This window comes from Rhamphochromis sp. 'chilingali' (assembly GCF_963969265.1).
Source record: "Rhamphochromis sp. 'chilingali' genome assembly, chromosome: 12".
Classification (NCBI taxonomy): Eukaryota; Metazoa; Chordata; class Actinopteri; order Cichliformes; family Cichlidae; genus Rhamphochromis; species Rhamphochromis sp. 'chilingali'.
This window is the reverse complement of record NC_137939.1, coordinates 2,046,312-2,072,241: the sequence shown is the minus strand read 5'-3', so window position 1 is coordinate 2,072,241 and position 25,930 is coordinate 2,046,312. Positions and strand designations below refer to the sequence as shown.

Genomic DNA, 25,930 nt, shown 5'->3' with positions numbered 1-25,930 from the left:
CTTCATAGTTTGAAGTTTTACACAGTAACAGGAGACAGTCCGAAATTACAGTAATAAAGTTAGTTAGTATATTGTTTAGCTTTACGTTTGGGCCATTAAACGGTTCAGACTTTTCCGACTTAAAGGGCAAATGTGTTATAACTACAGGCGAGTCTGAAAGTACTTCTTTATTAACCACATCGCTTTTGAGGCTGTTTGCTCTGCAGTGAACTGATCTTTGCCCTGCACGCACAACATACGGCACCGCGTCAGCCAATAGGAAAGAGACTCATTTACTGTACGTATTACGTAGCCTAATGCTGCTAGCCCGGTAGCTGGTTTGCTAACAGGAAAGAAGATGGATTCTCCCATACTGGTAATGTTAGCCCATTTATTCATTTCTGACGATGTAAAAGCCACCAGCGTTATCTCATTAGTACTTCACATAAGTATTTACTAGCAAAATGTTTCTCGCGGTTTTGTTTTGTAGAGTCAGGCGAATAATCCCAGTGCTAACTACAGTAAACGGGTTGGCCGTTTTAGCTAAGGAGCTAGCATCTTTAAAGTTAGCTCGTATATGCGTTTGTTGATGATGTGGAACTGTCATGTCTCCTTCACGATTTGGTGATTTAGAAGTCTTTTAAATAACATTTAGACTGATTTTGTGACGCCAGTCGACACCCAATTTATTCAATTTACTTGCATAGTTTTGATAGTTCATGTTTATTATTTAACATACGAGTTGCCACATTTTTAAAGAATTAAGGCGAATTCGTTCCTGGGTAGGATAAACAATGCCTAACGTGTGCTGTCTTCACAGGAACCGTCCTTATACACGGTCAAAGCTGTTCTCATTCTGGACAACGATGGAGACCGGCTTTATGCCAAGGTATGAATTTCAGACATCTGTGCCATCATGATACTTCATTATTATTAACGCCGGTGAAATGCCAAATAGTGATCTTCTGCGAAACAGTGAATACTGGACAAAAATCACTGCTGATATTTAAACGCATGTAAATTAATTATTGGCCTATAATCTGTCAAACTCTTGTGAATGGTGTCAAGTTATTTTGAGACTGCACTAATTTTAATTCTGATTAAATATTCTGAGTTTGTGCGGAGGGGCCCACAGGAACTCAAAGAAAAATCATGGAAACACTCTTGCTCTGAAGTTAATTTTTAATTGCCACCTAAAAAAAACCCCACCAAAAAAACAAAAACACTGCCTGATTCTGTAAATTCTCACATAGCTACATTAAACACAAAATTCAGTCCATAACAAATGCTGTATTTTTTTCCTGATTAAAAATTATGTGCTAAACAGCTCCCAGTTACTTTAGAAAAGTGTAAACCTTTAAAACATGTATGACTCACTATTGTCTCGTTTTCTCATTTTGGGTTGATTGTTTGCAAGAAAATGTCATCATCTAATAATAAAAATGAAAACTAGTGAAAAGGATGTAATTTTTAGACTAATATCTAAATGTGACTTAATTTCTAATTTCTGCAGTATTATGATGACACGTACCCGACAGTGAAGGAGCAGAAGGCATTTGAGAAGAACATATTCAACAAAACGCACAGAACAGACAGTAAGTCGTCTTTACACTGTTAAAAACAGTTACTTTGCCTCAATGCATACCTAATATCGAGCATGGTTGGTTTTTTTTATGCCTCTTTAGGTGAGATAGCACTACTTGAAGGCCTCACTGTCGTCTACAAGAGCAATATAGACCTTTTCTTTTACGTGATTGGAAGTTCACATGAAAATGAGGTAAATTTAATGACCATAAAGTTTTGTAATGAATCCTTTTTAAGTAGGAGTTGAAACTTGCTTATGTTGTGCTGAGGAAAGTGACAGCACATGCCGAGTATGGATCCTGCCTCATCATCCAGTCTGTGATAGCCTGAGTAATGGTGTGAATCATGGTACATGAGCAAGTTTTGACTATTATTGTTTTGCACTTGGAACCTTATAATTGCACTAAACCACATAAGAAGTTTTGACAAGTAAAGTCCATAAAATTCCAGGTGAGTCCAGTAGAAACGCTGCCCTTTCTCACACGTGGCAGACAACTGGAAATAAACAGAGTCATTTGGTTCCTCATTATTGAAACATTTCTAAAACTACGCATGGAGAAAATGTTTTAGTTAACTTAAAAAAAAAAGGGAGGGGGGCTTTTGAAAAACACAGAAACTAACTGAAAAAATTGTGTTTGCTTACAAAGCTAACTAAATTAAACTTAAAAAAGTCAGCTTTACTCTTAAGGGTAGTCACATTTTATTTGTTAACTTATTAATATTGTAATATTAATAAGTTAACAACTTGATAATATTACAATACAATAGTACTCTTTAAATCTTACCCAAAATAATAAATCTTACCCCTGAATTATTATTATTATTATTATTTAATCTTTTAATTGTATTTATTTTTTGTTATTAAACTGATAAACAAACCTGAAGATTTACAAACCAAAAGAACTACATTAAATAGATTTGAATCTATTTAAATTGAATTGAAAATAAAAATGAAATAAAAAATTAAAACTAATGAAAAATATAAAAGTTTAATAACTCTGACACAGACTTCAGTGGGTAACCTGGTGGGTAAAGATCGTCTGATGACGTGATATTTGCGTTCACTTGTGTGCGTCGCAGGGTAGAAAAGTTGAAGGCTACAGCACACGTGTGAGGCTGAGCCTTAATTTCCATCTTCATTCTGTAGTTCAGCTTTTGTTATATAGTAAATTATTGAATTTTAAGTTTTTCACTCCCTCCAACTTGGTGTCAGGATAACCCCCCACCCCTCCTCATATGTAACTTTGTATTTGTCTTACCGAATAGAATTTTAAAGCAAATTGTAGAAGCGTATAATTTGCTATCATGATTTGGCTATAAGCTGCTTTTCAAATGTATTAGTAGTATTTTGTGTCCCTGTTTTTTCTCACACGATATATGCGACTCTAGCAAATATGTCCTAAGTAAACCAATATAAATAAAAGAAACTGTTGAACCTTTAGTAACGAATCAAGTGTTTTAGCCTCAATAAAAAGTGGCTTTTATTTGTACACTGTTGTAATTTAAGAACTGCTTATATAGTGCACCGATTCTGATGTGTTCTTTTGTTTTCAACAGCTCATGCTTATGGCTGTTCTAAATTGCCTTTTTGATTCGCTCAGTCAGATGTTGAGGTATGTTTTTGCAGCAGTTATTTACAAACATACAAACTTTTTTAAGACACATTTTTTTTTCACTAAAATTAACATGTATATTTTTAACTGCAGAAAAAATGTTGAGAGGAGAGCTTTGTTGGAGAATATGGAGGGACTCTTCTTGGCTGTGGATGAAATTGTAGATGGCGGGTGAGTAAAACTAACCTGATAATTCTGATTCTTGTCAGTCATCTTTTAGAGTTTTACATCACTTTGTCTCCTGTGCATTTCCTGCAGGGTGATCTTAGAGAGCGACCCACAGCAGGTTGTGTATCGTGTGGCTCTTAGAGTAAGTTGCTCTCCTCTGAAACATTCAGCCAATTTTGACATCGGTTGTTTCTGCTGCTAAAGTAATGTAATTGTTCTTTTAGGGTGATGATGTGCCTTTGACAGAGCAGACAGTCACCCAGGTGAGAAAAACATTCGAACTCTGATCTTCTCTCTCCCATAAAGTTTTAAGGCTCCATTAGTTTATTGACTGTTAAAACTAATTTCTTCAAAACCTGCAAATGCAAGGTCATTGCACTCATTCTCATCCATGCTCGCATTTTGCATTGTGTCATATGCACGTCAGGGTACATGACTACTCATTTGTTCAGTGGTGAGGTGGTAGGTAGCCAGCGGTGGTTCCTGTCTTTTAGCTCTTACATGTGTGTGTGTGTGTGTGAGCTCTTCTTGATTAATGCTGTCATTTAAGAGGCCTGAGACTGGCTACTACCACCCCTCCTTTGGCCATGATTAATAGCTGTGCCCAGTCCCCATGCTTTATGGTTATGATTCGGCTTTCCTTCAGTGGATTAAGATGATTAATGAGCTCTTGCATATTTTCCTTCATTCATATCACTTGCTCATCATTTTTTTCTCTCAGGATTTCAACTTTATTTTAATTGTGCTTACTTTATCTTCCTTGGTCGTGCCACTTGTGTTTTTCTTTTACTTTTATTTGGTACGGTTTCTCCTAAGGGTAGCCGTTCTTTTCTGGGCCAGTAAAGTCGGACGTTAGTCAATGTGATCTCTTTGGTCAAGCTTGTGTTTTTTTCCACAGGTACTTCAGTCTGCCAAAGAACAGATCAAGTGGTCCCTTCTGCGATAAGAGTCATGGCTGCACCAGAATACCATCGAGCCACTATACAGCCAAGATTTCACAGCACTGATCTACATATTCCTTTTCCTCTGATTTCCACTCCTTCAGTTAACGCTGTGACAGTACTGACCGCTGGTTCAGTCACACTCCCAGGACTACTTGACAAAGTTTCATTTTCTGTTTTTTTTCTTGCACAGGCGTGCATTGTTTAACATGCTCAATGTGGGGATAAGATGTGCTGTACATTCCAGTAATGGTTGTCCTGTTTTTATTTCTGTTATGGTTTTTCTTTTCTTTTGTCTTCATCAAAGAAGCTGGTTGTTTATAAAAACAGTATACAGATGTAAGATGTTAATAAACACCATCATAGCTTGTGACAACATTCCACGTGTCTCCTTACAATAACAGTTGTGTCATTCAGGACTGCATCCTTCCACCTCCTCCACATTACTGTAAAACAATCCAGTCAGTTTCTGTCCCTTTCATTTACGTGGGTGTTGTGATTAAAGTATTATTGTAGTCATTAAGTTCTGTATGGGATCTTCCATCAGCAGATACAGTTAATAAATATCTGACACTGGCATGGGAAAAGCCATGATGTGTCCAAACACTACCTGTTTGTATGGTGTGGCTTTAATATTAGTTAGTACTCTGTTGCACATAGACTAAGAGTCGCGAACTGTTTGTTAACATTCATAATTCTGTTATTTAAAAATATTCACACCTTCAAGTTTAGCTTGCTTTTAACAGCTTCTGCATTTCAGAGTTGAACATTTTAAGTGTTCTTTGTTCTTCAACGCCTAAATACATAACAGAAGCTCAAGGGCTCCATCTCCTGGCGTTGGCAACAAAGTGCAAAAATACTGTGAACGGGAGGAGACTCATCCATGCAGGTCTGTTGTGGAACTTGCATAGTACTCGGTACTGTGACATGAGAAGTTTTATGGAGAAACCCCTGATTCATTTCTTTACTACTGAGAGCTGCTATGTGCACCGTGAATTGTGTGCTCCCATGTATGTACCCCCCCACCACCTTCATATGCTGAGCTTGTGCTCATTTGAATGCAAATGAAGGAAACCCCCCAGAGAGGAATGGGTACGAGTATAGGCACTAGATCATATTGGTACCTGATGCATATTACAAGAAAATGATATATCTGCATTCTTCCAGCGAGGTATTCCCATATGTTCCAATTCTGATCTTTTCAAAGTACTCTTTGTGAGCAGAGATTTGTGTTGGCTGTGCTGAAAACCATGTGCTTATATCCATGTCTAATCCAAACCACGTTTGGTAGCAGGCCTTATTAGAGTCTCTTCTCTCCTCGTACTTTAGATTACATAAATTATCCTGAAGCCCTTTGCATGCTGTGACAGGTCTCAGGTCATCGAGCTACTGTTTGTAGGCTTTTTCACAAGCTGTCATATGTCAGAAGTTTGCCAATGTTTCTGTTCTGGATATCTAAGTAATTTTGCTCAGACATCAAAGTAAGAAACTGACAGAGCAAATGCTCTTGATGTAGAGGTGTCTGTGGCCTGGAGGAGTTTGCTGAAAGGATCACACACATTTGTGGTAATGTTGGAATCCAGAAGGTAAATTAGCGTTCCACCTTTGATTTGCCCCATGGAAAATTTTATACCTCCTCCTGTGGAAAAAAAAATCTCGTGAGAAAATAACCCGAGAGTGTGAGAAGCAATTGTGATATTTGGATTAATTCAATGTTAGAAATAAAATATTTATGTTTCCTTAGCTCAAAAAAACGAAAGGAAAAAACACCTGAAACATATCAAAAATACTGTGTATTAGGCTTCGTGACAGCGGTTGTTAAAAAAACAACAGTGTGCGTGTGTTTTTGCCTGGATGCATGCATGTGTGTTGTCTTTACTAAACAGAGTAGTGCAGTCAATGAAAACGGTTATTGGGTGTGAGCTGTGGTCCCAGTGTCTTGACTTTGCCCCAGTTTGTTTCAGTCCTTGAATCTGTGGCTCTTTATAGCTGCACAGATCGACTGAATGGAGACCATGATGATGCTACTTGTGATTATTAAGCGTTTTACTGGATAAAAAGCAGTAAGAAAAGGAAAGGTAATCATTATAAATGGACTCCATTATTGCACCAGTTTACTGTTATCGCAGCGGTTTGGTGGTATAATGAGGACAGCTGATGTCTCTGTGTGTGGTTTCACTGAAGGAGGAGGGGGTGGGGAGATGAAGGTTAAAGAGGATGAGGTTAGCTGAAGTAGACAGCAGTAAATGTAATTAGATGAAATCCCAGTGAGGGCACAATGCGGAAAAGAGAGGGTTAAACCAGATCCCCACCCAAGGTGCCCGTCCAGACCCTCACTCTTCATCTAGATAGCCCTGCAGCACCATCGGGAGCTCAGTGACGCGATTTCATCCACTAATTACAGTTGCACCATCATAAAAACCAGCAAGGTAATTTATATTAATTATATAGGAATGAGTATAACAGTTTGAAACGCCATGGCTTGACATGCTGTACATAACATGCAGTAAAATTGTCAGAGACGTGTGGGCTCAGAGCCTTGTAATTGATCAATGCATACAGTGAAAGAGTCGCTCAGCGTGTGTGTGTGTGTGTGTGTGTGAGTGACTTTCTGAATTAGAGTCTATAAATTATCATCATCTGTAAGCTTACAGACTCTTTATGTCATAGTCAATAGGCCCAAGCACCCATCCAATGGCTTGTCCTGCTAACCAGAAACAACACAGGGGAAAACAATGACAGCATGTTGGATGCAGTACAGTAAATGTATTAAAGGAAGTGCCATTATACTGTCTGAGCGGAGCAAAGGGCAAGACCAAATGATGTTGGATGACCCACTGTATTAAAATTAACAAGGCCATTTTACCTCTACTGCTTTCACATTTCCACCCAGTATATAAAATTACTAACATAATGATGCTGCTTTAGTGTTTTGAAATAAAATAATATGAAAGGAAATCACTCCCTCGCTGGCTCATTTTTCACATGCCTTCATTTCCAGTGTTTAAAATAATAACAAGAGACCATCAAAAATCTATAGCATCGCTGCAAAGGCAGCATTTAGAAATAGGTCATCGAAGGCTGCTCGAAGCACGTGCGGCTGCATGTGTGAATGCGTGCATGCAGAGAGGAGGAGGTATGGGCCCGGGCCTGCTCCCTTTGCCTCAGCAGCATTGTGGCAGCCTGGTGTGGTTTATGACCGCAGTTGCCCTCTCCGGGTCTGTTTATGGATTCCCATAGAACAGAGAATCATAGCCACTTCAAGGAAAGCCAGCCAAAAACAACACCTCCACCATTGCACTCTTGCCTGCTTTAGCCATAAGTCAGCCCACTATTTATGTTTCCCAAGGAAAAAAAAAAAGAGTTTTCATAGTAATGACATAAGATGACGGTAAATTCTGATGCTAATGTTTAATTTTTTTTTTGTTGATGTAAAATAAAACTGTCACCACAAATGTGTCTGCTTTATTGGATGCTGTTACAACTGGGTGAAAAAATTGTGAGGTTTGTTAAGGGAAAGCTTTTTTTTCTTGGGGATGGAATGGCATTGCCTTTGCAGGACCGGTTACTTTATGATACCTGTAAGATTTATTACATGAAAATGTTCAACTTTGATAGGATAATGAAAGTGCACCACCAAGGGCATTGTTAATCGAGGAAATATTCCACCTGATGTGTTTTCCCTCTGTTGTTTTTCCCACAGTTCTCTTGTGCCAGAGCAGTGCATTACTCTTCTACTGAAAGCATGCTTCAGAAGAGTGATGGTGAAAATCCTCCGAAAATGCTGCCAGTGGCTGGATGCAGCAGGATTGCTGCGTCCAGCCAGCAATCGCATTGTGTTTCTTTGTTGCTGCACAACAAAAACTCAAAATCCTCAAGCATGGCTGTTCAAGTTTGTTGAGCGGCTGGGTCAACTCCGCCATCCTGTAAAGGTGCACAGCTGGCTCACATCTGGTAAGAGGATGTGCTCAACTGCCTCCTCCAGACCCTTGCAGGCAGGGTGCACTCTGGAGGACATGCTTCTGGTGATGCTGTGTCACACCAGTCAGAGGTTACTGGGTTACTGCGGCTATCAAACAGTCAGCACTACATTTTGGTCCAAAAATGATGCAAAATTGTGCTAAAGAAGGAACATCAGTCATTTTCACTTGTCAACATCGGACTCCGGCATGCTGGCCGTAACGGTTTATGAGCGTTTCTGCTGGTGTTATTCAGCTCCCACCGCATCCGTCAAAGACTAAACATGGCTTACAGTTCATGTTTAGTCTTGTTTTGCATGGAAAAAAGAGGATCCTCTGGATAATCCACTCTCTTGTACTACAGTGTAAGTGTGTGAGTGTGCAGGAGCTCAAGAATGTAAAGAAAAAGCATTTTCTGTGGCATACCTCTAAACCCCCAGCTTGTTCCCTCCTCCCTCTGTCATCTACCCTTTCTCCCCTCCCTTCCCCGTGGATTCCCCAACCACACCACAACACCGTTAACAGAGCGGCCCTGACAGATTTACTGCCACCGTCTTTCCATTGGCCGCCAGCGTGACAGCTGAGATTTAATGCTGCCTTCTTATTGGCCAAGACCTGACAGGTTAATTTATAGGTGCACTGTGATTTGATGCCTCCTGCCTTTGAAGTGAGTTACAGCTCTGTCGCTTATAGGACACAGAAACGGTGTCAGGTTGCAATCGTAAAATCTTATCCCTGAAGGGAGGTGGCACTGGAGTATAATAGTCCTTACATCATAAGAGCAGAGGAGACTTTCTTGTGAGCACAGAAGGAAGAACAGAGAAATGTGTGGTATGGTTAAAAAAAAGACCACTAAATTTCTATTGAAAATGATTTACATAGATCACAAAGCAATATACTTAAAGGGATAGTTCACTCCAAAATGAAACTACATATTTTACCTTTGCCGTGTACTGTTTTGTTGTGAGTCGGCCTGGTTCTGGGTGTAGATTTCTCTGCTTTCTCTGGAATATGAATGTGTGAACTAAATACCTCTGTGTTCAAATTCCAATAAAATACATTTGAAAGAAAAAACCCAGCAGCGGTGATCCAAGAGTCCTGGCAGGGAATAGAAAGAGACAGCATATTTCTCCCATAATGGCGTCTCTTCATTGTTAAATCAGAATCAAATTTACAATCCTTCTCCTCATAAACAAGGTCTTGAATAATCAGGCCCCATCTTATCTTAAGACCTCATAATACCACATCAACCCCAGTAGAGCATTTCACCCTCAGACTCCTGGCTTACTTGTGGTTCCTGGATATTTAAAAGCAGAATGGGAGGGTTGTCTGTTTGTTTGGGTTTTCTCTGTATTATTGTAGCATCTTTACCCTACAACATAATGCACATTGAGGCCCCTTTTATTATGATTTATATTTTATTAGTATAATTAAATTGAATTGAATGTAATGGAACTGAATTCCACTGCGTCTCTTTCTGTGCTTAGGCTGCTGCCCTCATGAACTGGCCAAAGATAAGCGCAACAAAAGAGATGGATGAACTGTGTCTCTTTCTAGAAATATAGATCTAGTTAGTCAAAAAAAACAAAACATCTTGCTGTGAGCATTTACTTTTCTACCAAAATACACCCATCAACCGCATGACTCTGCTGACAGAAGGGTGCGTCGACTCGTGGTTAGAGGCTGTGACACCATGACAGGATGTAAACATTGATGGGTGTCCCCCTCAGCTTAGCTGTAATGTTAGAAAGCTGCATGCTACTTTGCGAGTTGCTACTATTTGGGTTTCTTTTGAGTAACTGGATCAGGATTTCTATTTAGACATAGTGCTTTGAGCAAGGCGAGTGCCCTCTGGTTGTGTTATATTAAAAACAAAGGCAGCCATCTCTATAACTGGTATGTCCCAAACTGGGCTGCTAACAGGTAAAGTGTTCGTTTAATCTTCCTGCCTCTGATTTGATGTTTTCCTACCTGAATATGCATAAAAAAAACAAATATGGAATAAATAAACTTATTTCTCACCTCATTTGTTTAAGCTGTTTTCTTTCTACTCTCATTAGACATCTCTCACATCCAATAATGAGCAGATTTTCAGGTGACTCAGGGGTCAGAAGATCATAACTGATGGAATAAATCACTATATCGCTAAGCTGATCACCAGCAGCAAACTGCCAAAGTCACTTTGGAGTCTGACTACTATATCTGCTCGCTGCAGCCCCAGTGTTCGTGCAACACCGTCATCTATCTGCAGCCTATCTCTTCATCAGCCTGACAGTCAATCCTGACAAGATCAAGAAGACTGAGAATGTGGCCCTGTAACAGCCTTGACCCACGGAAATCTCTTAAGGGTAAATAGCATGACTGCCCCTGCTCCGTCTATCAACCTCTAGTGAATTCATGCACCGTTTCCCTTGGAAATCAAATCCCTCTCTTTACTCTCTCACTTCACACTTGAGGATGTCTGCTCAAGTGGAAAATTGTTGGAAAATAAAGAGACTGAGGAAAGCCCTGGTTTTGCGTTGTCAAGTGGGATTGCATAATTTCATAAAAGACCTTCTGTTGAACTCGATAACTTGGGGTTACACAGCATGCCCTCTGACATTGTGCCATGTCAGTGAAAGAAAACAGGCTTTACATCTTTAAAGAGACATGATCCCTCTGAACTCAGAGGAGTGATGGATTGTTTGAGTGTGTGTTGGAAGGGGTTGAGACAAATATACCTGTATAGAGTTAACAACAAGGTCTTTTCTGTAGGATCATGTTATTTGTGTCTGTTCTGTAATATATACATATGTAAAAGGCTTCTTTTATCAAGTCTACAGTTTGGAGTTCATGGAAACGGTTCGGTTGAAGCTTAGCATCTTGATAACCTCACACTACAGAATCTCCCATGTGTTTCTGGTCTTTGGAACATAAAGTTAATGGCTTATCAATATCTTTTCTCAGGGCAGTGATCGCCAAGGATCTCTGAAACTGAAATATGTTTTTACAGCAAAGAAAACAGTGATCTTGAGTGAAAGAGACAACATAGTCTGAGGCTATACCAAAGCACAGCAGTGGATTGAGTTGCCAGTGTTCACGATGTCAAAAGATCACCAGAATTGTCATTAGTCATTGTGAGGGAGACATGGACATTTGTACCAATTTTCATGGCAATCTATCAAAGCAGTTGTTTAGACCTTTCAATCAAATCTGTAAACGTCTCGAGCAAGTTTTAGAAAAGAATTCCAGGTGATAACTGTAGTGGTGTTAGAAAGAGCATATTTTCAGATACTTTCAGATTCATTTTTATTTATCTTTCTGATTGTTGTTAATGCAATTGGCCATTTTACATTGTTTCATTTCATGTCATGACCTATAATGCTGCCACGTCTGCTCCTCGGCAGAGCTAAACCATTTTAACTGCTTAGAGAGGAATAAGAGAAGGATGCTGTTATTACTCTGGGAGGATGACATGATAGACAAAGCTAGTAGTGTTTTTCTCTACGGTCAACAATGACTAGCAACCAAAAGCTTTCACATAATGTAATAGTTACATACCACAGACTCACTGGTGTGAGAAGATTGAAGGCCTCTCGTGTTAGGCAGGCCACCTGCTGGACCTGCTGCAAGGAGTGAAGGAGAGATGGTAAATCATGAAATCTGAGGTTTTTTGCCTTTGGAGAAACGAGGCAGGCATTTGGCAAAAAAAAGGGGAAAAAGGGGGAAAACCCAACTGTAAAAAGACTGAAAGGCATTTCTTCATTTCTTGGCATTGAGCAGCATACAGGGCGCCCTATATGCTGCTCAATGTATGAGATCATGTATAAGTTGCTATGAGTCACGTTTCGCCCCAGTTCAATACATCTTCATTGTTGTTGAAATATCAAGTTATTAGTCATGCTATTAGCCAATGCTAGCAAGCTTCTTTAGCAAGATGCATCCATAAAATCTATATAATGCAACGACACTCATATTTGCTAATAAAACACTACAGTTTCCCTCAGCAAACCGTAAACACAAACTTTTTAAGCAGTCTACGCTCCACACCAGCCGCACTCATTTTCAGATAAACGATATTAAAGGAAAAGGGTTGTTTTCCTTTAGACTTCCACACGACTGGAAGTCTTTTTGCAAACAAAGATATCCTGACAGAACAACATTTGACTTTTTCTTTGAAAGCACTGTAGCAGATGACCAACATCAGCAGCACATACTGTAGGATATTTGAATTGATATAATTCATTTATTCCTGTTATATTCTTGTTGAAACCAGCGGACGCTTTGCTCTCTTCATCTTTCATTTGATGTGTCCTGGCAGTACTGGACGAGCCTGCCAATTAGGAACTCAGACAAAGTTGTGACTTAACCCTTTTTTGTCAGAGTGGACATTTTTGACTTGACAGGCACAAGTTTTGATTAGAAGCCTTAAAAACACGTTTCATGTGTCCCAGTAAGACACCAGGACCACTAAGACGAGGCTGGTAAATGAAACTCATATAACTGCCAGGCAGTCGAACTGTTTTCATTAACCCCACATCCAGTTTCTCTTATTTAATTAATTGCATATTGCAATGAGGGAATTTAGAAAATTCAGCTCTCAACTTCTGACCGTTCCCGGGGTTCATTTTCACGTATGAATATTCATGATTCGGATCTATCATCGCACACATGGGCTGAATACAAACTTTCCCTCGTTACCCGTCAGACGGGTGAAAGCTTTCGCTCCTCTTCTCCTCTGTGTTGTATTTTGAGTACTGGGAATGATGTGCCGAGGCTAATTAATCTTGTTGAGTTGCACTAATTAAAAAAGAGTTGGCAGCCATCTAAATATGGGACAATATGAAGCATGACATGACTGAACGTTCCCATTAGAGAGATCGTTTTGAGGTGGGCAGACAACCCCTTTTTAACTTTCACAAGTTACTAGACTTTGTTAACGGTGAGAGTCGTGCACTGGCACCCTATGGACGCCGCTACACCAACTTTGCGTACGTTTTGGAAGCCATTTTGTCCATGGATTGGCATAAGATGGCTGCCTTTGACTAAAAATGTTCGTTTAATTCAGCAATTCTTTATTTCTGCCCCCGCTGAAGTTCTCATTTTGGTGCAGGATGCCTTTTGGTTATAACATAAACCAAGAATCGGCTGCATAAATAATTTATTCTTGAATAATAGCTCCTGGTATTAGAGAATATTACAATATTTGGTAATCATTAATAAGTAATGCATTCACACTTTCTTTGCTCGTTGTTTGACAAGAACTTTAGATTAATGTCAGACTCTTTCATGTAATATCAAATAATAACTGAGCGAGTGTGATAAGTCAAATTGATGTTTTTACTCTCAAATGCATGAGAAAGGCAGGGTGCACCAACAGAGTCATGAATTATTGTAATTTAAAGGTCTTTTTTAGCCGTTCTTTACATTTCTGCCGTGGCCCCGTGCTTCTGCGTGAACGTTTTAGGACGTGTTCACTGAGGTGTCACAGAAAATGGGAGTAACCTGGGCAAAGGGATTGAAATTTTAATGATGAGCAGCAGCACCGCACGCTGACAGTCATGGTACGCCTCAGACAGCTTAAATATCAGTGCTAATTAACGCAGAGAGGTGGGCTGTCACACGCATGATGGATGTTCGTAGGGGGCAGATCGTTGCTTTCAACCAACCAGCGATTCCTTTATTAATCAAAGCCTGAGATGAAAAGGCTCTCCCACACCTCGGGGAGAAGGAGATAGCAGGAGCTATTGTTAGGAGGGTTTGAGTCATTTGCAGCAAGCCTGTGATGTGTTTGATCAGAGGGCAACCAAACATTTGTAGGAGACAGTGGCTTTCTGCTGCTGAGCACTTGTTTTCCTAAACCTCTGAACCACCTACGTGATGACACGAGCCCCGGCGTACACAGTTAGCTGAGATTTACCGGTTGTTTGGGAGATTTCAGTTTGTCAAGCCTATGTTTTTTTCTGCATCCCTCTGAGGGGAGAGGTGAGCATGTAGAGAACTGGCCATCAGTCTTAAGGAGAGCTCTCCTCCCTGATAGAGTGAGCCAGACTGAGGACGAGGCAGCACTCCCACACTTTACCTCTGGACTGACTCCATGATCAGTCTGTCGTGCAGAGATGATTTCAAACCTAGATGATTTCAGCACTTTGTGCATGAAGATGGAGTGTTATCTCCCCCTCTCTGATCTCCTCCCCATCTACCTCACTTAAGGAGGTCCATTGTTAAGTGCCGGGGGCCTGTGGGTGCTGTAAATCAGTCTGCAGAGGGAGGGGATGTCTCCCATGGGGGAAAGCGCACACTCCCAGCAGCCTTCAGGCTGATCTCATCCTGCCTATCCTAATGCTGTGTAATTAAAGAACTGGTCAATAGCAAAGAAGGTGCTAAAGGGTATGATCTGCACTTCCTATGGTACAACTGATGTAGCAATACCCATGCAGCTCGAATTACAGGGCAGCAGGATGGAAGAAATTCTTCCCCATTCTCTTAAATCTGGCTAAAGCCACAGAGGCGTTTACGTCCATTTGATTGGGTCCTTTGGAAGAAATCTGTTAAACAAATCATCTGTATGAACGACTGTTGTATATTTCACATTTCTTCACTGCAAACTGTAGGTTTTGAAATTTGATTTGCCAACTCTGCTCTGACCAAAAGTGTATTTATGGGAAATTTTACCTTATTTTTACAAGAAGCAGAATTTCCAAGCAGATGATTTACAGAGTTTAACCCCAGATAAGGTTTATGCCACAGCTGCCCTAAACTGAATCAACAATATCGGTAATTACCGAAATCATTAAAAGAAAAACATTTCTGTGATGGTTAATCCACCGGTATGAACGAGCTCTTAAATGATGCTGAAACTTAATTATTGTTATCCATGAATTTTCTATTTGTTTGTTTTACAAAAAATGTAATCTTTGATTTATTTATGACTTCTGAGAGAAGTCCAGTGTGCCGGCTAAAATTTGGGTATAAAAACATGAATTCAGTTTGTTATTCGCCTACCAAATAAAAATAACATTTTTAGCTTAGAAATGGTCCTTTGACATTTTCTATAAAATTTGGTAAAATAATTTAACCGAGGTTTTCTGTTTTTTTCTGACAGATGGCCTGATAAATGTGTTAAACACAGATATGTTTGTATGACATATTCACCAGATAAGGTTCACTGAACACGTCCTCCATTGAGCGTTTACTAAAATACATCCCATAAACTAAAAAAACCCCAAAAACCAAACACTTTTACACAGTGCAGGTACCATCAGTGTCTTTGCATTAGGGAGTTCTGTAAAGACGCACTAAATTATGGCCCAGGTTTTACATGCTTATGTGTAAGAAAACGTTTGCTTGTTGAGTAATTGGTATGTTTGAGATTCGGTGTGTTTGACAGCTGGGTTTCTTGTTGTTCGCCAGCTTCACACTGAAGTCAGAAGAAGCGACGCTTTTGGTGTAAAGGAGGCAGCATTCTTTGAAACAACACACAGAGCACTGTGCTGAGGTTTGTTTCCATTTCCATGAACAGGCTGGGAGGAAACGCTCACATGGTCATGGCTGCCACCTGCTGACATAACTGCTGCATTACTTACACAGATGAACGTAGCAGACTTTACAGACTATCCTTCAAAACTGTTATTAGAAAATCGCCCACGAGCCCTAATTTCCCTCGGGATGAATAAAGTATTCTGATTCTGAACCTTTGCTGTAAATATATGACCAATACCACCCGTTTAAAAAGAAACAACTTTATTTTTACTTTGGGCCCAAAACTCCATTCACTACAGTGTGAAACTGACTCGATGTCACTCCTGGCATAACAAAATATAGGGGCTGATAAAATAAAAACAGATAAACAAAAAAATATTATTTTCCAAACAAATGAACAAAAGATCCTCCAACAAATACATGCAAATGAAAACAAAATATCCTAACTAATCACAGCTGCTGCACTAAAAGGGCAAGTGTGACATTTTCAAACTTTTGTCCTAAAAGCAAGCTTCGTGCTGAGTCACCATGGCCTATTGAGCTATAATAAAGAATAACAATGATCAGACTAAAGGTTAAAACATCATCAAAACTTTGATTTGCCTTTGGAGTTTAGGTCCCATACATGCTATTTTCTAGCCCTAAAACAATTTATAGATATATATATATTAACTTCATAAACAGTAGACAGTCAGCAATGGGCCCAAACTCTTCTCACATATCTAAAAGTCTGACAGAAACAGATCTACCTGTCTATTATTAAAAAAACCTTTCGTCTAAATAATAGTCATCTACAACTGAACTAACATCTGCAGTCCAGTGACTTCACAATATACAGGCCTGAAGTTTCATATTGCCAGTAATCAACATACAAACGACCCTCAAAGTTCCACAACAAAGTACGACTTGTCATCTTCACTGAAGATGCTCAGTGTTAAATGACATGGAACTGCATTTAGATCACACTCAGTCAGGCAAACACACAATTCAGCAGTGAGAATCTGTATAGAGCCAATTTATATTATGACCTAGTTGACCTGGGCCATTCACACAAGTGCTGAAGAAAAGGTCCCCAGTGCACTCGTGTGAAAAGCCTCGAGCGTTGATCCAGCTGCATTTAAAAAATATTACGAGCATGATTCTGACAATATTTCATAGATATTTAAGTAAGAGTAAACCTAAGGATTTACCAAAATACAATGAAGGGAATAAAAGTCTTAAAGTGAGAACAATCTCTGATCACTGAACAGGAAAAGGCAAGACAGCGGTTTCTAGGAAGGGAGCGTAACCACAATGCATTCATACGGCAGGTCATTTTACAGAAGCACGTCAAGAAAAACCTCATTCTTTGCCACACACGGGTCATCCCTACATCCAGTAAACATCAGCTTCAAAAAAACTGGAGCTCCTCGAAAATCTGTCAGCTGTTAGCCAGTGTAGGTCTTACAATTAGGGCCATATGCCTTTAAAACAAGGTAGAACTCTAAATGTGTTTGCCATGGTACAGATACCATCTATCCAATTCAGCTTTAGTGTTTGTTTTGGTTACCAGTAGGGACGTGTAGTTATTTTTCCAGATGTACAACAGCATGAACAGCAGATTAAAATATTTTGATTAATTTAAGACTTGTGCACAGAAAGAATACGGCACATAAAGTAAAAATGTTTGACTAATTTGATGGTTTTTTTCCTCTCCAACAATCTTTAACATTTAGATCAGCGGCATCAAAAAGGTCATTAAATTTAGCTTCACGTGTGTTAGCGACCTACAGTATTTCACTGACTAATCACTTCCTCGAGGCAGCACACAGAAAGCCTGCTGTGACCTTTTGCTTATAAGCTGCAGCCGGTACATAATTAGTAACAAAAGAAACACAAAACAAATAGGACGTTTTAATGCTTCATGGTTTTCTGTCTGTCTACATTAGCGAACCGTTCGTTTGAATTAACAGGCAGAGTTGGGGTTGACTGCAGGCTGAAAGCACGGAAGGTGCTGACTGTCCATGCAGTCACAAATTTTGTGTAATCTTCATTTATTGCCGCAATACGATGTCCGTGACTGCAAATGAGTCCGTTCCCCAATCGCCTTCTTCCTGGATTCTAAAGTGACAGTAGGTTAAAAAACCATAAAAATCCACTATGAGCTGGTGAGAGCAAACTAAAGGTTGGCTGTGGAAAAGTTGGGCTATTTTCAGGTCACCACTCCAAGGTGTGATGTTACTGAGCTGCAGACTGATGTTGGGTCTCTATGTGGAAGTTGAGGGTCAGACAGTCAGACGGTTGCTCGAAGGATGTAGGGGGCTCCATGAGGCCGGATGGGTAGATGAGTCCTGGGAGTACTGGCTTTCCTCTTTGCTCATCCCAACTGTACACAGCCGTCGGTGTCTCAGAAGCCTGTCTGTCCGTGAGAAGTTCTGAAGCAATGCAAACAAACATGTGGGCTTCAGCCAAAGTAGCATTTGAATTAGGGTGGGGTAGTACATTTCCAGCAGTTTTATTTGGGTGATGTCTGTCATTTTTCTGTTGCTCATTTATTGGTGTACCTCCATAAGAATTCCACTTGGTAAATACTTCACTTGTAAAACAGTTGCTAAAGTGGTTCAAGTAGAGATCTGCACACAGAAACTGGCTGAGATTCTGATCAGAATTTAGAATCGAATGCCTTGAAAAGCTTACACTGTCTGGTCGATGCCAAGTGCTGTAGAAAATCTCAATTTCCATTAGGGCTGGGCCATATCATACCGTTCACGGTAATACCGGTATGTCGGGCATTGATAAGAAAATGAAATATCGCGATAGAATATGGGTAAAACGCGCATGCGCAGTGCCTTTGTTTTCATACGCATATGGCGGAAAAAGCATGGCGGCGACAGAGAATGAGAAGGGCGAAAGTGGATCGTTGAATGAAACGGACGAACCAGAACTGGTTTGTAAAAATGCTGCAGCTTCAGTGGTGTGGAACTGGTTTAGCTTTCCCCCGTCAGATACACAACAAAGCACTATTTTTGGTAGCGCATGCTAGCGGGCCGTCGTTGTTACCGTGTTGTTTGGAAAATGCGGCACACTTAAAATCAATCCTTTGATTTTTCTGAAAGTCGACAGAGCCCCTTATAATCCCGAGTGCCTTATGTATGAACTCTGGTTGTGTTTACTGACCTCGAAACGATTTTATGTGCACAGCGCTGGAAAATCTGTCAAATGTTTTAGTACGACTTTGCTAAGCTACGAACCCGCACAGCTTGATGGGCATTACGGCAATAATAGGCAGGAGCCTCGCGGAGTGATACGTACTGTGCTTCAACATAATGTTACCGTATTGTGTGTGTATAACCTCTTTTTAAGTTTTGTGGATGTTATACATGGTTATGCTGAGGATACGTCGGCCAGTTTCCACTGGAAATGCCTTTTGGTTAAACTGTCAGCGAGGAGTTTGCACTGTTACAATTTTATATAACTTTAATGCACATAAAAAACAGCTGCTTGTTTAAGTGAAAATACATAGATTTTTTTTTTTTTGCACGAATAAAGTTGTGGAGTTGTAAAGTATTTTGTCTCGTGTCAATTATATCGTCAGTTACATCGTTATCGGAAATTTTCAAATGTATATCGTGATAAATATTTTTGGTCATATCGCCCTGCTCTAATTTCCATGCACAACCGATTTTAAATATAAAGAGGAGCAAAGATAGATAAATTAGCAGCATATGGCTAGTTTTTCACTTGCACTGCCCACATTACAGATTATGCACCCTAAACATTGTTTGATTGCTTCCTTTAGGCCCCCTCCCTTGGTAATTTTTGTTTTTCCAGCTTAAAACTAAAATATTTCTATTTTGTTTTTCTGTGTTCGTTTTTGTTTCAACACAGCGGGCACATGCAGTGCCATGTCCACCAATACATCTGCAATCCACTGTTGTTGGAGTGATTGAGACAAGCTGAAAATCTCTTAATGCAGGATCTGTTCAAGTACACCAAGTATATTAGTGAAAAAAAAAAAGTATGAATAACCTGATGGCAGCGATCGCACTGATAAGGCTTTTCTCCGCTGTGCACCCTCTTGTGCCTGTCCAGGTGGTAACGCTGAATGAACCGCATATCACAAGCATCACACGCAAATGGCTTTTCCCCTGGAAAACAAAACAAAACCCACACACGGGGAAAATGAATTTAATCATCGCTGATTTCACAAAAGACATCTAAATCTAAATTACTGCGTTAAAGTCTGGAGACACCTCTTTGATGAGAAAAGGGGTGCAAACAAAAACATAAAAGGCAAAAACACACTTTTGGCAATTCTAATGAGCTTAATAATTGATATTAGATATGACCAGCTTTTTTCAACTGAACTCTCTTAGACAAGCACTCTTGTCATTTCTTTATGCAGTCTTCTTCTTCAAGGACACACAAAGCTCTGCTTTGGATGTTGGCTGCTTTTTGTTCCGTTCGCTGTCAACATGATCCACACTGCGTCAGTAATGTTGAGGCCAATCCGAGACTGACAGTGTTGCATTGTGCGTTTTTTGTGCTTTTACTGCATTGGCTGTCAGTTTGGGATTATTGAAGCCACTACCAATGAGATCATTTTAAGATGGTACTGTATGGTGGATCAAAATCTGATGTTACTTCTCTGCTTTCAAAATTCCATCAATTTTAAGGAGATCTGCAACAGCAGTGACTGAAACGCAGCCCCAAACCATGACAGAGCCTCCACTGTGTGTTAAAGATAGCTTCAGACACTCTGTTGACCTCTCTGTGACCTACTCTGTACATTCTGATGACAATTTGAAACAACAATTTCAAATATGGATTAACTACTCCATAAGTCCTGTTGCCTCTGATTTTCAGTGTAGTTCTTGTTTGATTTGACATATCACAGCATTTTCTCTCCATTCGCCCTCCTAAAGAATCTAATCTCGACACCCAGCCTTCCACCAATTTCACTTCTTGTTCAGCAAACAGTTCAGAGAAGGTTCAGATGCATCTGCCGGGTCCTGTGTCAGGTCTTCGCTGGATTTGTCTTCCATTTTCTTCATGAAATGACTTTCAAACACTGTTCGTATGCTACAGATAGATTTTTAGGACTACCATCTTTTGTTTCCCACTTTTTCAGTTTCCTCATTTTTTTCAGTAAATAGACTTTTTTGGGAAAGACCTGTTTGGTCTAAATACTGTTTTATGCTTGTCAAGCTGTGTCATTACTGGCCTTTTTTAATAGATTCAACTGAAGAAATGGGAACAAATGACATGATTTTAAAGACACTATTTAAATTGGTTCTTTCCTAAGCTGTCTGTTATGTGTAGACATGACAGGGGTTTATTCTTGAGCTAGATGCCCTTTTCATGCTTTAATGATTCATACTCAGTGTTATGTGGCTTAACAAAGGAAAGAAACCCCACCCCTCTGAAAATCAACTATGAGGACTAGGGCTGCCACGATTTGTCGACTAGTCACGATTACGTCGACTATCAAAATCGTCGACGACTGATTTAATAGTCGACGCGTCGTTTGAAGCTTTGTAAGATCGCAAAAGACGCAGGAATAAGTGGCAGGATTTAAGAGTGTAATAACGGACTGAAACAGAAGATGGCAGCACTGCATGTACAAGGATGCCAGCTGCCGTTAAACCCCGAAGAAGAAGAAGAAGAAGAAGCAGCTGTGTCCCAGAATTCATAGCGCGGCCCAGCTCAGTTTCCAACAATGGCGGCAGCTAGTTAGTTTTAATATTACTCTTATTATTCTTTCTGGGTCACAAAATAAACGTTTAACATATTTTCAGCCGAGAATGTAGCTGTGTAAACCTCAAATATCGGCTCAGTTTATCAGGACACCGCATATTTTCAAAAGCGCTCCGACGTTTTCGGAGACGTCTGTTACCCACTAGCTCGATAGCTAGCCGGGGGCTAGGTCACTAGCGCGGTGAGAACACCGGACTCCCGGCAAATTTTTTCAAACCCACCGCCGTCTTTCGCTACTCAGGTTAAATATATATGAGTCACTTAGATAAATTAAAAATGTTGTTGTTTGGCTTTTTTTTTTTTTTTAGTATTTTATTTGTTCCTGAGTAAATCGGTTTGTCTGAGATTAAAGTTACAGTTTTTACACAGCTGAATAAACGTCAAGCAGACAGCTGATTATCAGAAGTGTGAGATGCTGGAGAATATACTCCGGTGTCCTGTTATATTTTAGATAGCAAGGAGTTTATTAAACTTCACCGAAACAATCTGCAAATTTCATTAAAATTGAATAAACTATCACCTTGTCTTTATTTTTAGTTAGCACCTTAAAAGCTTAAAGCTGTAAGCTAATGATAGTTATATAAGAGCATATGCTGCTGGTGCAATAAGCTGTAGTTTTACGTCCAGTGGATGATGATCTGATTAGTCGACTAATCGCATAAATAATCGGTGACTAGTCGACTATCAAAATAATCGTTTGTGGCAGCCCTAATGAGGACTATACTGAAAATGAGTGAAAAAGCATCGATGTCCAAAGAAAAACTTGGAAAGACTGGAGAACTACTGCTCCGCCTTCTATAGCCCATTGTAAAAGATTATAACAAAACGTGGCTCCTCAGAAGCAAATTATAAAGAAAATGATGGCAAGATTTTTTGCACATTACTTTAGTATGAGTCTTATAATTGAGTTACAAATTAGGACCAATGCAGAACTCAGATCAACATACAAACTTAGAAGAAGAAACGTGGAAAAGACACATTTTACAAACTTGTCAACCAACCTCTGAAAATGCATCAAAACTGGTTAAAGGAGCAAATACTAAAAATAAAGGAAGTTGGTGGGTGTTTTTAAGCTTATTCTGAGCAACATCCTCACAAAGACTTACCTAGTTGACATACAAAAAAACATAAAATAAATGAAAAAATAGTCCAATTGAAGTAAAGAGGTGAGGGTAAGTTCTCACCTGTGTGTGTAAGAATATGCCTCTTAAGGTGGTAGCTGCTCCGGAAAGCTCCATAGCAATGATCACAGATGAAGTTCTTCTGGACTTTCAATGAGCTGTCGTCATCCATATCAACTGATGGAACTAAATGCTATAAACGTGAAGACAATTAGATGAAATTAACTTAAGAGCAACAGTCTGTTCACTTTCTAATTTCAGTATAATTTTAACCTTTCTTTACCTCCACTTTTACTTTGTTGGCTAAACCGGATTTTTTGTGTTTCTTCTTGGGCTGCATATTCTGGTTTGCCTGCATGCCCTTTCCCTCAATTATCCTTGATGTATGATAATCTCCATCTTTCCGGATGAGCTTTTGAAAGATGAAAAAACGTGACAACAGGCTTCTGTTAAATGCTGCTTTGCAACCTGTGTACATTTGTCAACCAACGACTTAAATTGGCTTATAAAAGCAAAACTGTGAAATAACATAAGCAGACTTAAAGTGAGTTATTTCTCCATGCAAAATAAAGACGCATCTCTCACCAGGGGTGGGCAGCTCCCAGTTGATGGATGGCCCATGTGGCTGTGATGTGGCTGTCCATGGTGCACCTGGTGGCTGTGGTGGTTCTGGCTATGCTGCGAGTGGGTTTGGTGGCTTTCAGGACTGGTCCTTTGCCCCTGACCCAAGGGTGACATCATCTTCTTTTGGCCTGGGATGTTGTTGGCTTGCATTAGGGCCATGCTGGACAGCACTGCCTCGCAGCCCAGCAACCCAGCCTGACAATACAAGCAAAATGTCGTTTTGAAAAAGAGGAGATTGCAGGACTCCTCACGCAGCGAGGCATCAGAAGGAAGGAGAGGGGGACTGAACAATGGGAGTAACGGATACATGCATACGATAAAACCATGATCGTGATCTTGAGATGAAGAGACTTCCACTGACCCATTTCATATGGTCTCGAACAGAATTGCTGGAATGGTGTGTCATCGCCGTGCTTTGAATGCGTGTGTGTTTGTGGGGACAGAGGGGCTTCACTCGGGATGAGGGGTGACAGATGAGACTACACCCTCCAAAATCATCAGGGGCAAAAGTCTGAAAATAAAGGCATATGCATATATGACTAAAAATGTATGTGCAGCTTTAATACGTGCTGTCTATCAGACAGGAAAGCACCAGTTGCTCGGTACATGGCTGACAGAAAACACAACAATAAAAGGTAAAACGAGAAAAATGATGGAGATGAGGAAAAAGCTCGTTATGCACAATGCAACTGTGTAAATAATTCATTAACCAAACAAATCCTTCAATGACAATAGCCGGTAGTTGAATATAGAAATGATGCTTCTTTTTAAATGGTTTGCAATGCACTTTAGTCCAAGTGTAATGAAACACACACCTGTATCTACCTCATACAGCTGCAGTAATAAAAAAAACATCCTAAATGAAGCAGGAATTTGTTTGAAAGTCTTTTTCATGCACATGACAGAGAAAATTAGAAATCACATTACAAACACGTTAAATCAGTGTGGATTTTTAAATAATTACATTTATCAAAATATGTTTAAATCTGATTATGTTTTGTGTGTTTGTGAGAATTAATATCAGCGGATGTTTTAAAATGAATTTTAAAATAACAAGATATAAGTATTAGTCTTGAAAACCCTACACACAAATGTGGCTATTAAATCAAATCAAATCACTTTTATTGTCACATCACATGTGCAGGTACACTGGTACAGTACATGTGAGTGAAATTCTTGTGTGCGAGCTTCACAAGCAACAGAGTTGTGCAAAAATACAGTAACGTAAAACAAGCAAAATATAAGAATGGCTAAATCTGAGACTAATAAATATATGTACAATATATAATAGTATATGCATTACTGATTACAAAGGCTATGAATGACGCTGCTTCTGTCATACATGTAAAGGCCATAAATACTGTAAAAACCAAGCTACTAGGAGGTCGGTATAGCTCATTGGGTTTGGGGGGGTATATGTATATGTAGTGGCTTAGGTTCCAGTCTGCCTTGAACCCTGTGTGCTGTCCTGCTCTCTTACCCTCCTTTCTTGTCTGTTCTACCTGCATTTAATACTCGTGTATTAGATAATAAAATACATACAGCAGCTTCCCAGTCAGGTCAAAAGCTGGTGCTAGAAGTACTTAAATGATGAATGCATACAAACATGCACAATAAATGGCACGATTACTGCATGATCTATTATGGTAATGTAAAGGGGGCTGTTTCGACGACCCAAACCCACCCATACAGAAAACTCCATAATACGGGCAGAGATTTTTATTTTAATTGATTCGACCACATCTATTATTGGAAAACGCTTTGTTTTGCGATTCATTTGTAAGCTGGTGGGTTTATTCTCTGATCTATCTTACAAAGATCAAACAGTTAGCAGCAGTTAGCTAGCAACGTATCCCAGCTTTTTTTTTGGGGGGGGGGGAGAGAAAGTAAGAGGTTTATTTTTCCGCTGGGGTCACGGGACACGGGACAGACAGCTTTGTGTATTTCCGCGGGGATCTGTATGAAAGTGTGCCGCACGCTGAGAGTCCCCGCTGAATGAACCGAAAGCAGAAAGCAGCTAGCCAGCCCGGAGTTGGATTTTGGGACAACTCTTGTGTGAGTGAGCGCCCACCCCACCCCCCGCCCCGGACAGCACAACAACAGGCAGGGCGTGCAGGCTCCGCGCCGACCTCAAAATAACGCCGCCCTCGCGAGCTACAACTGCTCCAAACACACGGGCACCAGAAATAAAACGTGTACAGAGCCGTGAGCGACGTGCTGCACACTCGACCGCTTACCTTTCGCTTTTCACAGTGCTGAAGATTAATATTTCTTGTCGCACTTCCAATTTTTTCTCAGTTTACAAACACTGACAGGAAACACCACCGGAAGTGCTCCCCGGGGAGAGTCCTGATTGGTCGTACGCCAAGACACGTGACCGAAGCGGAGTGACCCAGATTTGCGGCCATAACTGTAAGGTGTGCTGCAGAAGTTTTGTTTAAAGGCTTTGTGTCTGGCAGACTTTATAAATATTACATTTTGACTGAGAATACTATTTCTACACAAAGAAAGTAATTTTTTTGCTTAAACCTAACCAAATAATTGAATAATTAATCCATTACAAGACCAAACGCAGGTTCTCAGAGGTGACGATTTGTTTTATTGTTTGTTTTACATTACACTTACAGAAAGACATTGTGACCCTGAACTGTTTTTCTGAGTAAAAACAAAAAACAAAACAAAAGCTCCCAATCACTTTTCTTGGAATCAATTAAAAAAAAAAATCAGTAATTAGTTAGGTATAA

The 25,930-nt window shown here is 39.9% G+C and overlaps 2 protein-coding genes across 2 annotated transcripts; one reads left to right on the top strand and one right to left on the bottom strand.

The window, feature by feature from the left end:
* Positions 1-266: 266 nt before the first annotated feature.
* On the top strand, positions 267-4,894 carry copz1 (COPI coat complex subunit zeta 1). Its single transcript, XM_080899035.1, has 9 exons — positions 267-355; positions 800-868; positions 1,493-1,574; positions 1,665-1,756; positions 3,121-3,176; positions 3,270-3,347; positions 3,435-3,486; positions 3,569-3,607; positions 4,243-4,894. The coding sequence occupies exons 1-9, from the start codon at positions 338-340 to the stop codon at positions 4,288-4,290; spliced, it is 534 nt and encodes a 177-aa protein (XP_080755161.1). The 5' UTR covers positions 267-337; the 3' UTR covers positions 4,291-4,894.
* An 11,055-nt stretch (positions 4,895-15,949) lies between these two features.
* On the bottom strand, positions 15,950-25,532 carry znf740b (zinc finger protein 740b). The gene is made up of 7 exons (XM_080897959.1): positions 25,424-25,532; positions 23,548-23,697; positions 23,148-23,381; positions 22,846-22,974; positions 22,626-22,755; positions 19,714-19,832; positions 15,950-18,119 (listed from the first exon to the last, which is right to left on the bottom strand). The coding sequence occupies exons 2-7, from the start codon at positions 23,590-23,592 to the stop codon at positions 17,970-17,972; spliced, it is 807 nt and encodes a 268-aa protein (XP_080754085.1). The 5' UTR covers positions 23,593-23,697; positions 25,424-25,532; the 3' UTR covers positions 15,950-17,969.
* Positions 25,533-25,930: the final 398 nt, after the last annotated feature.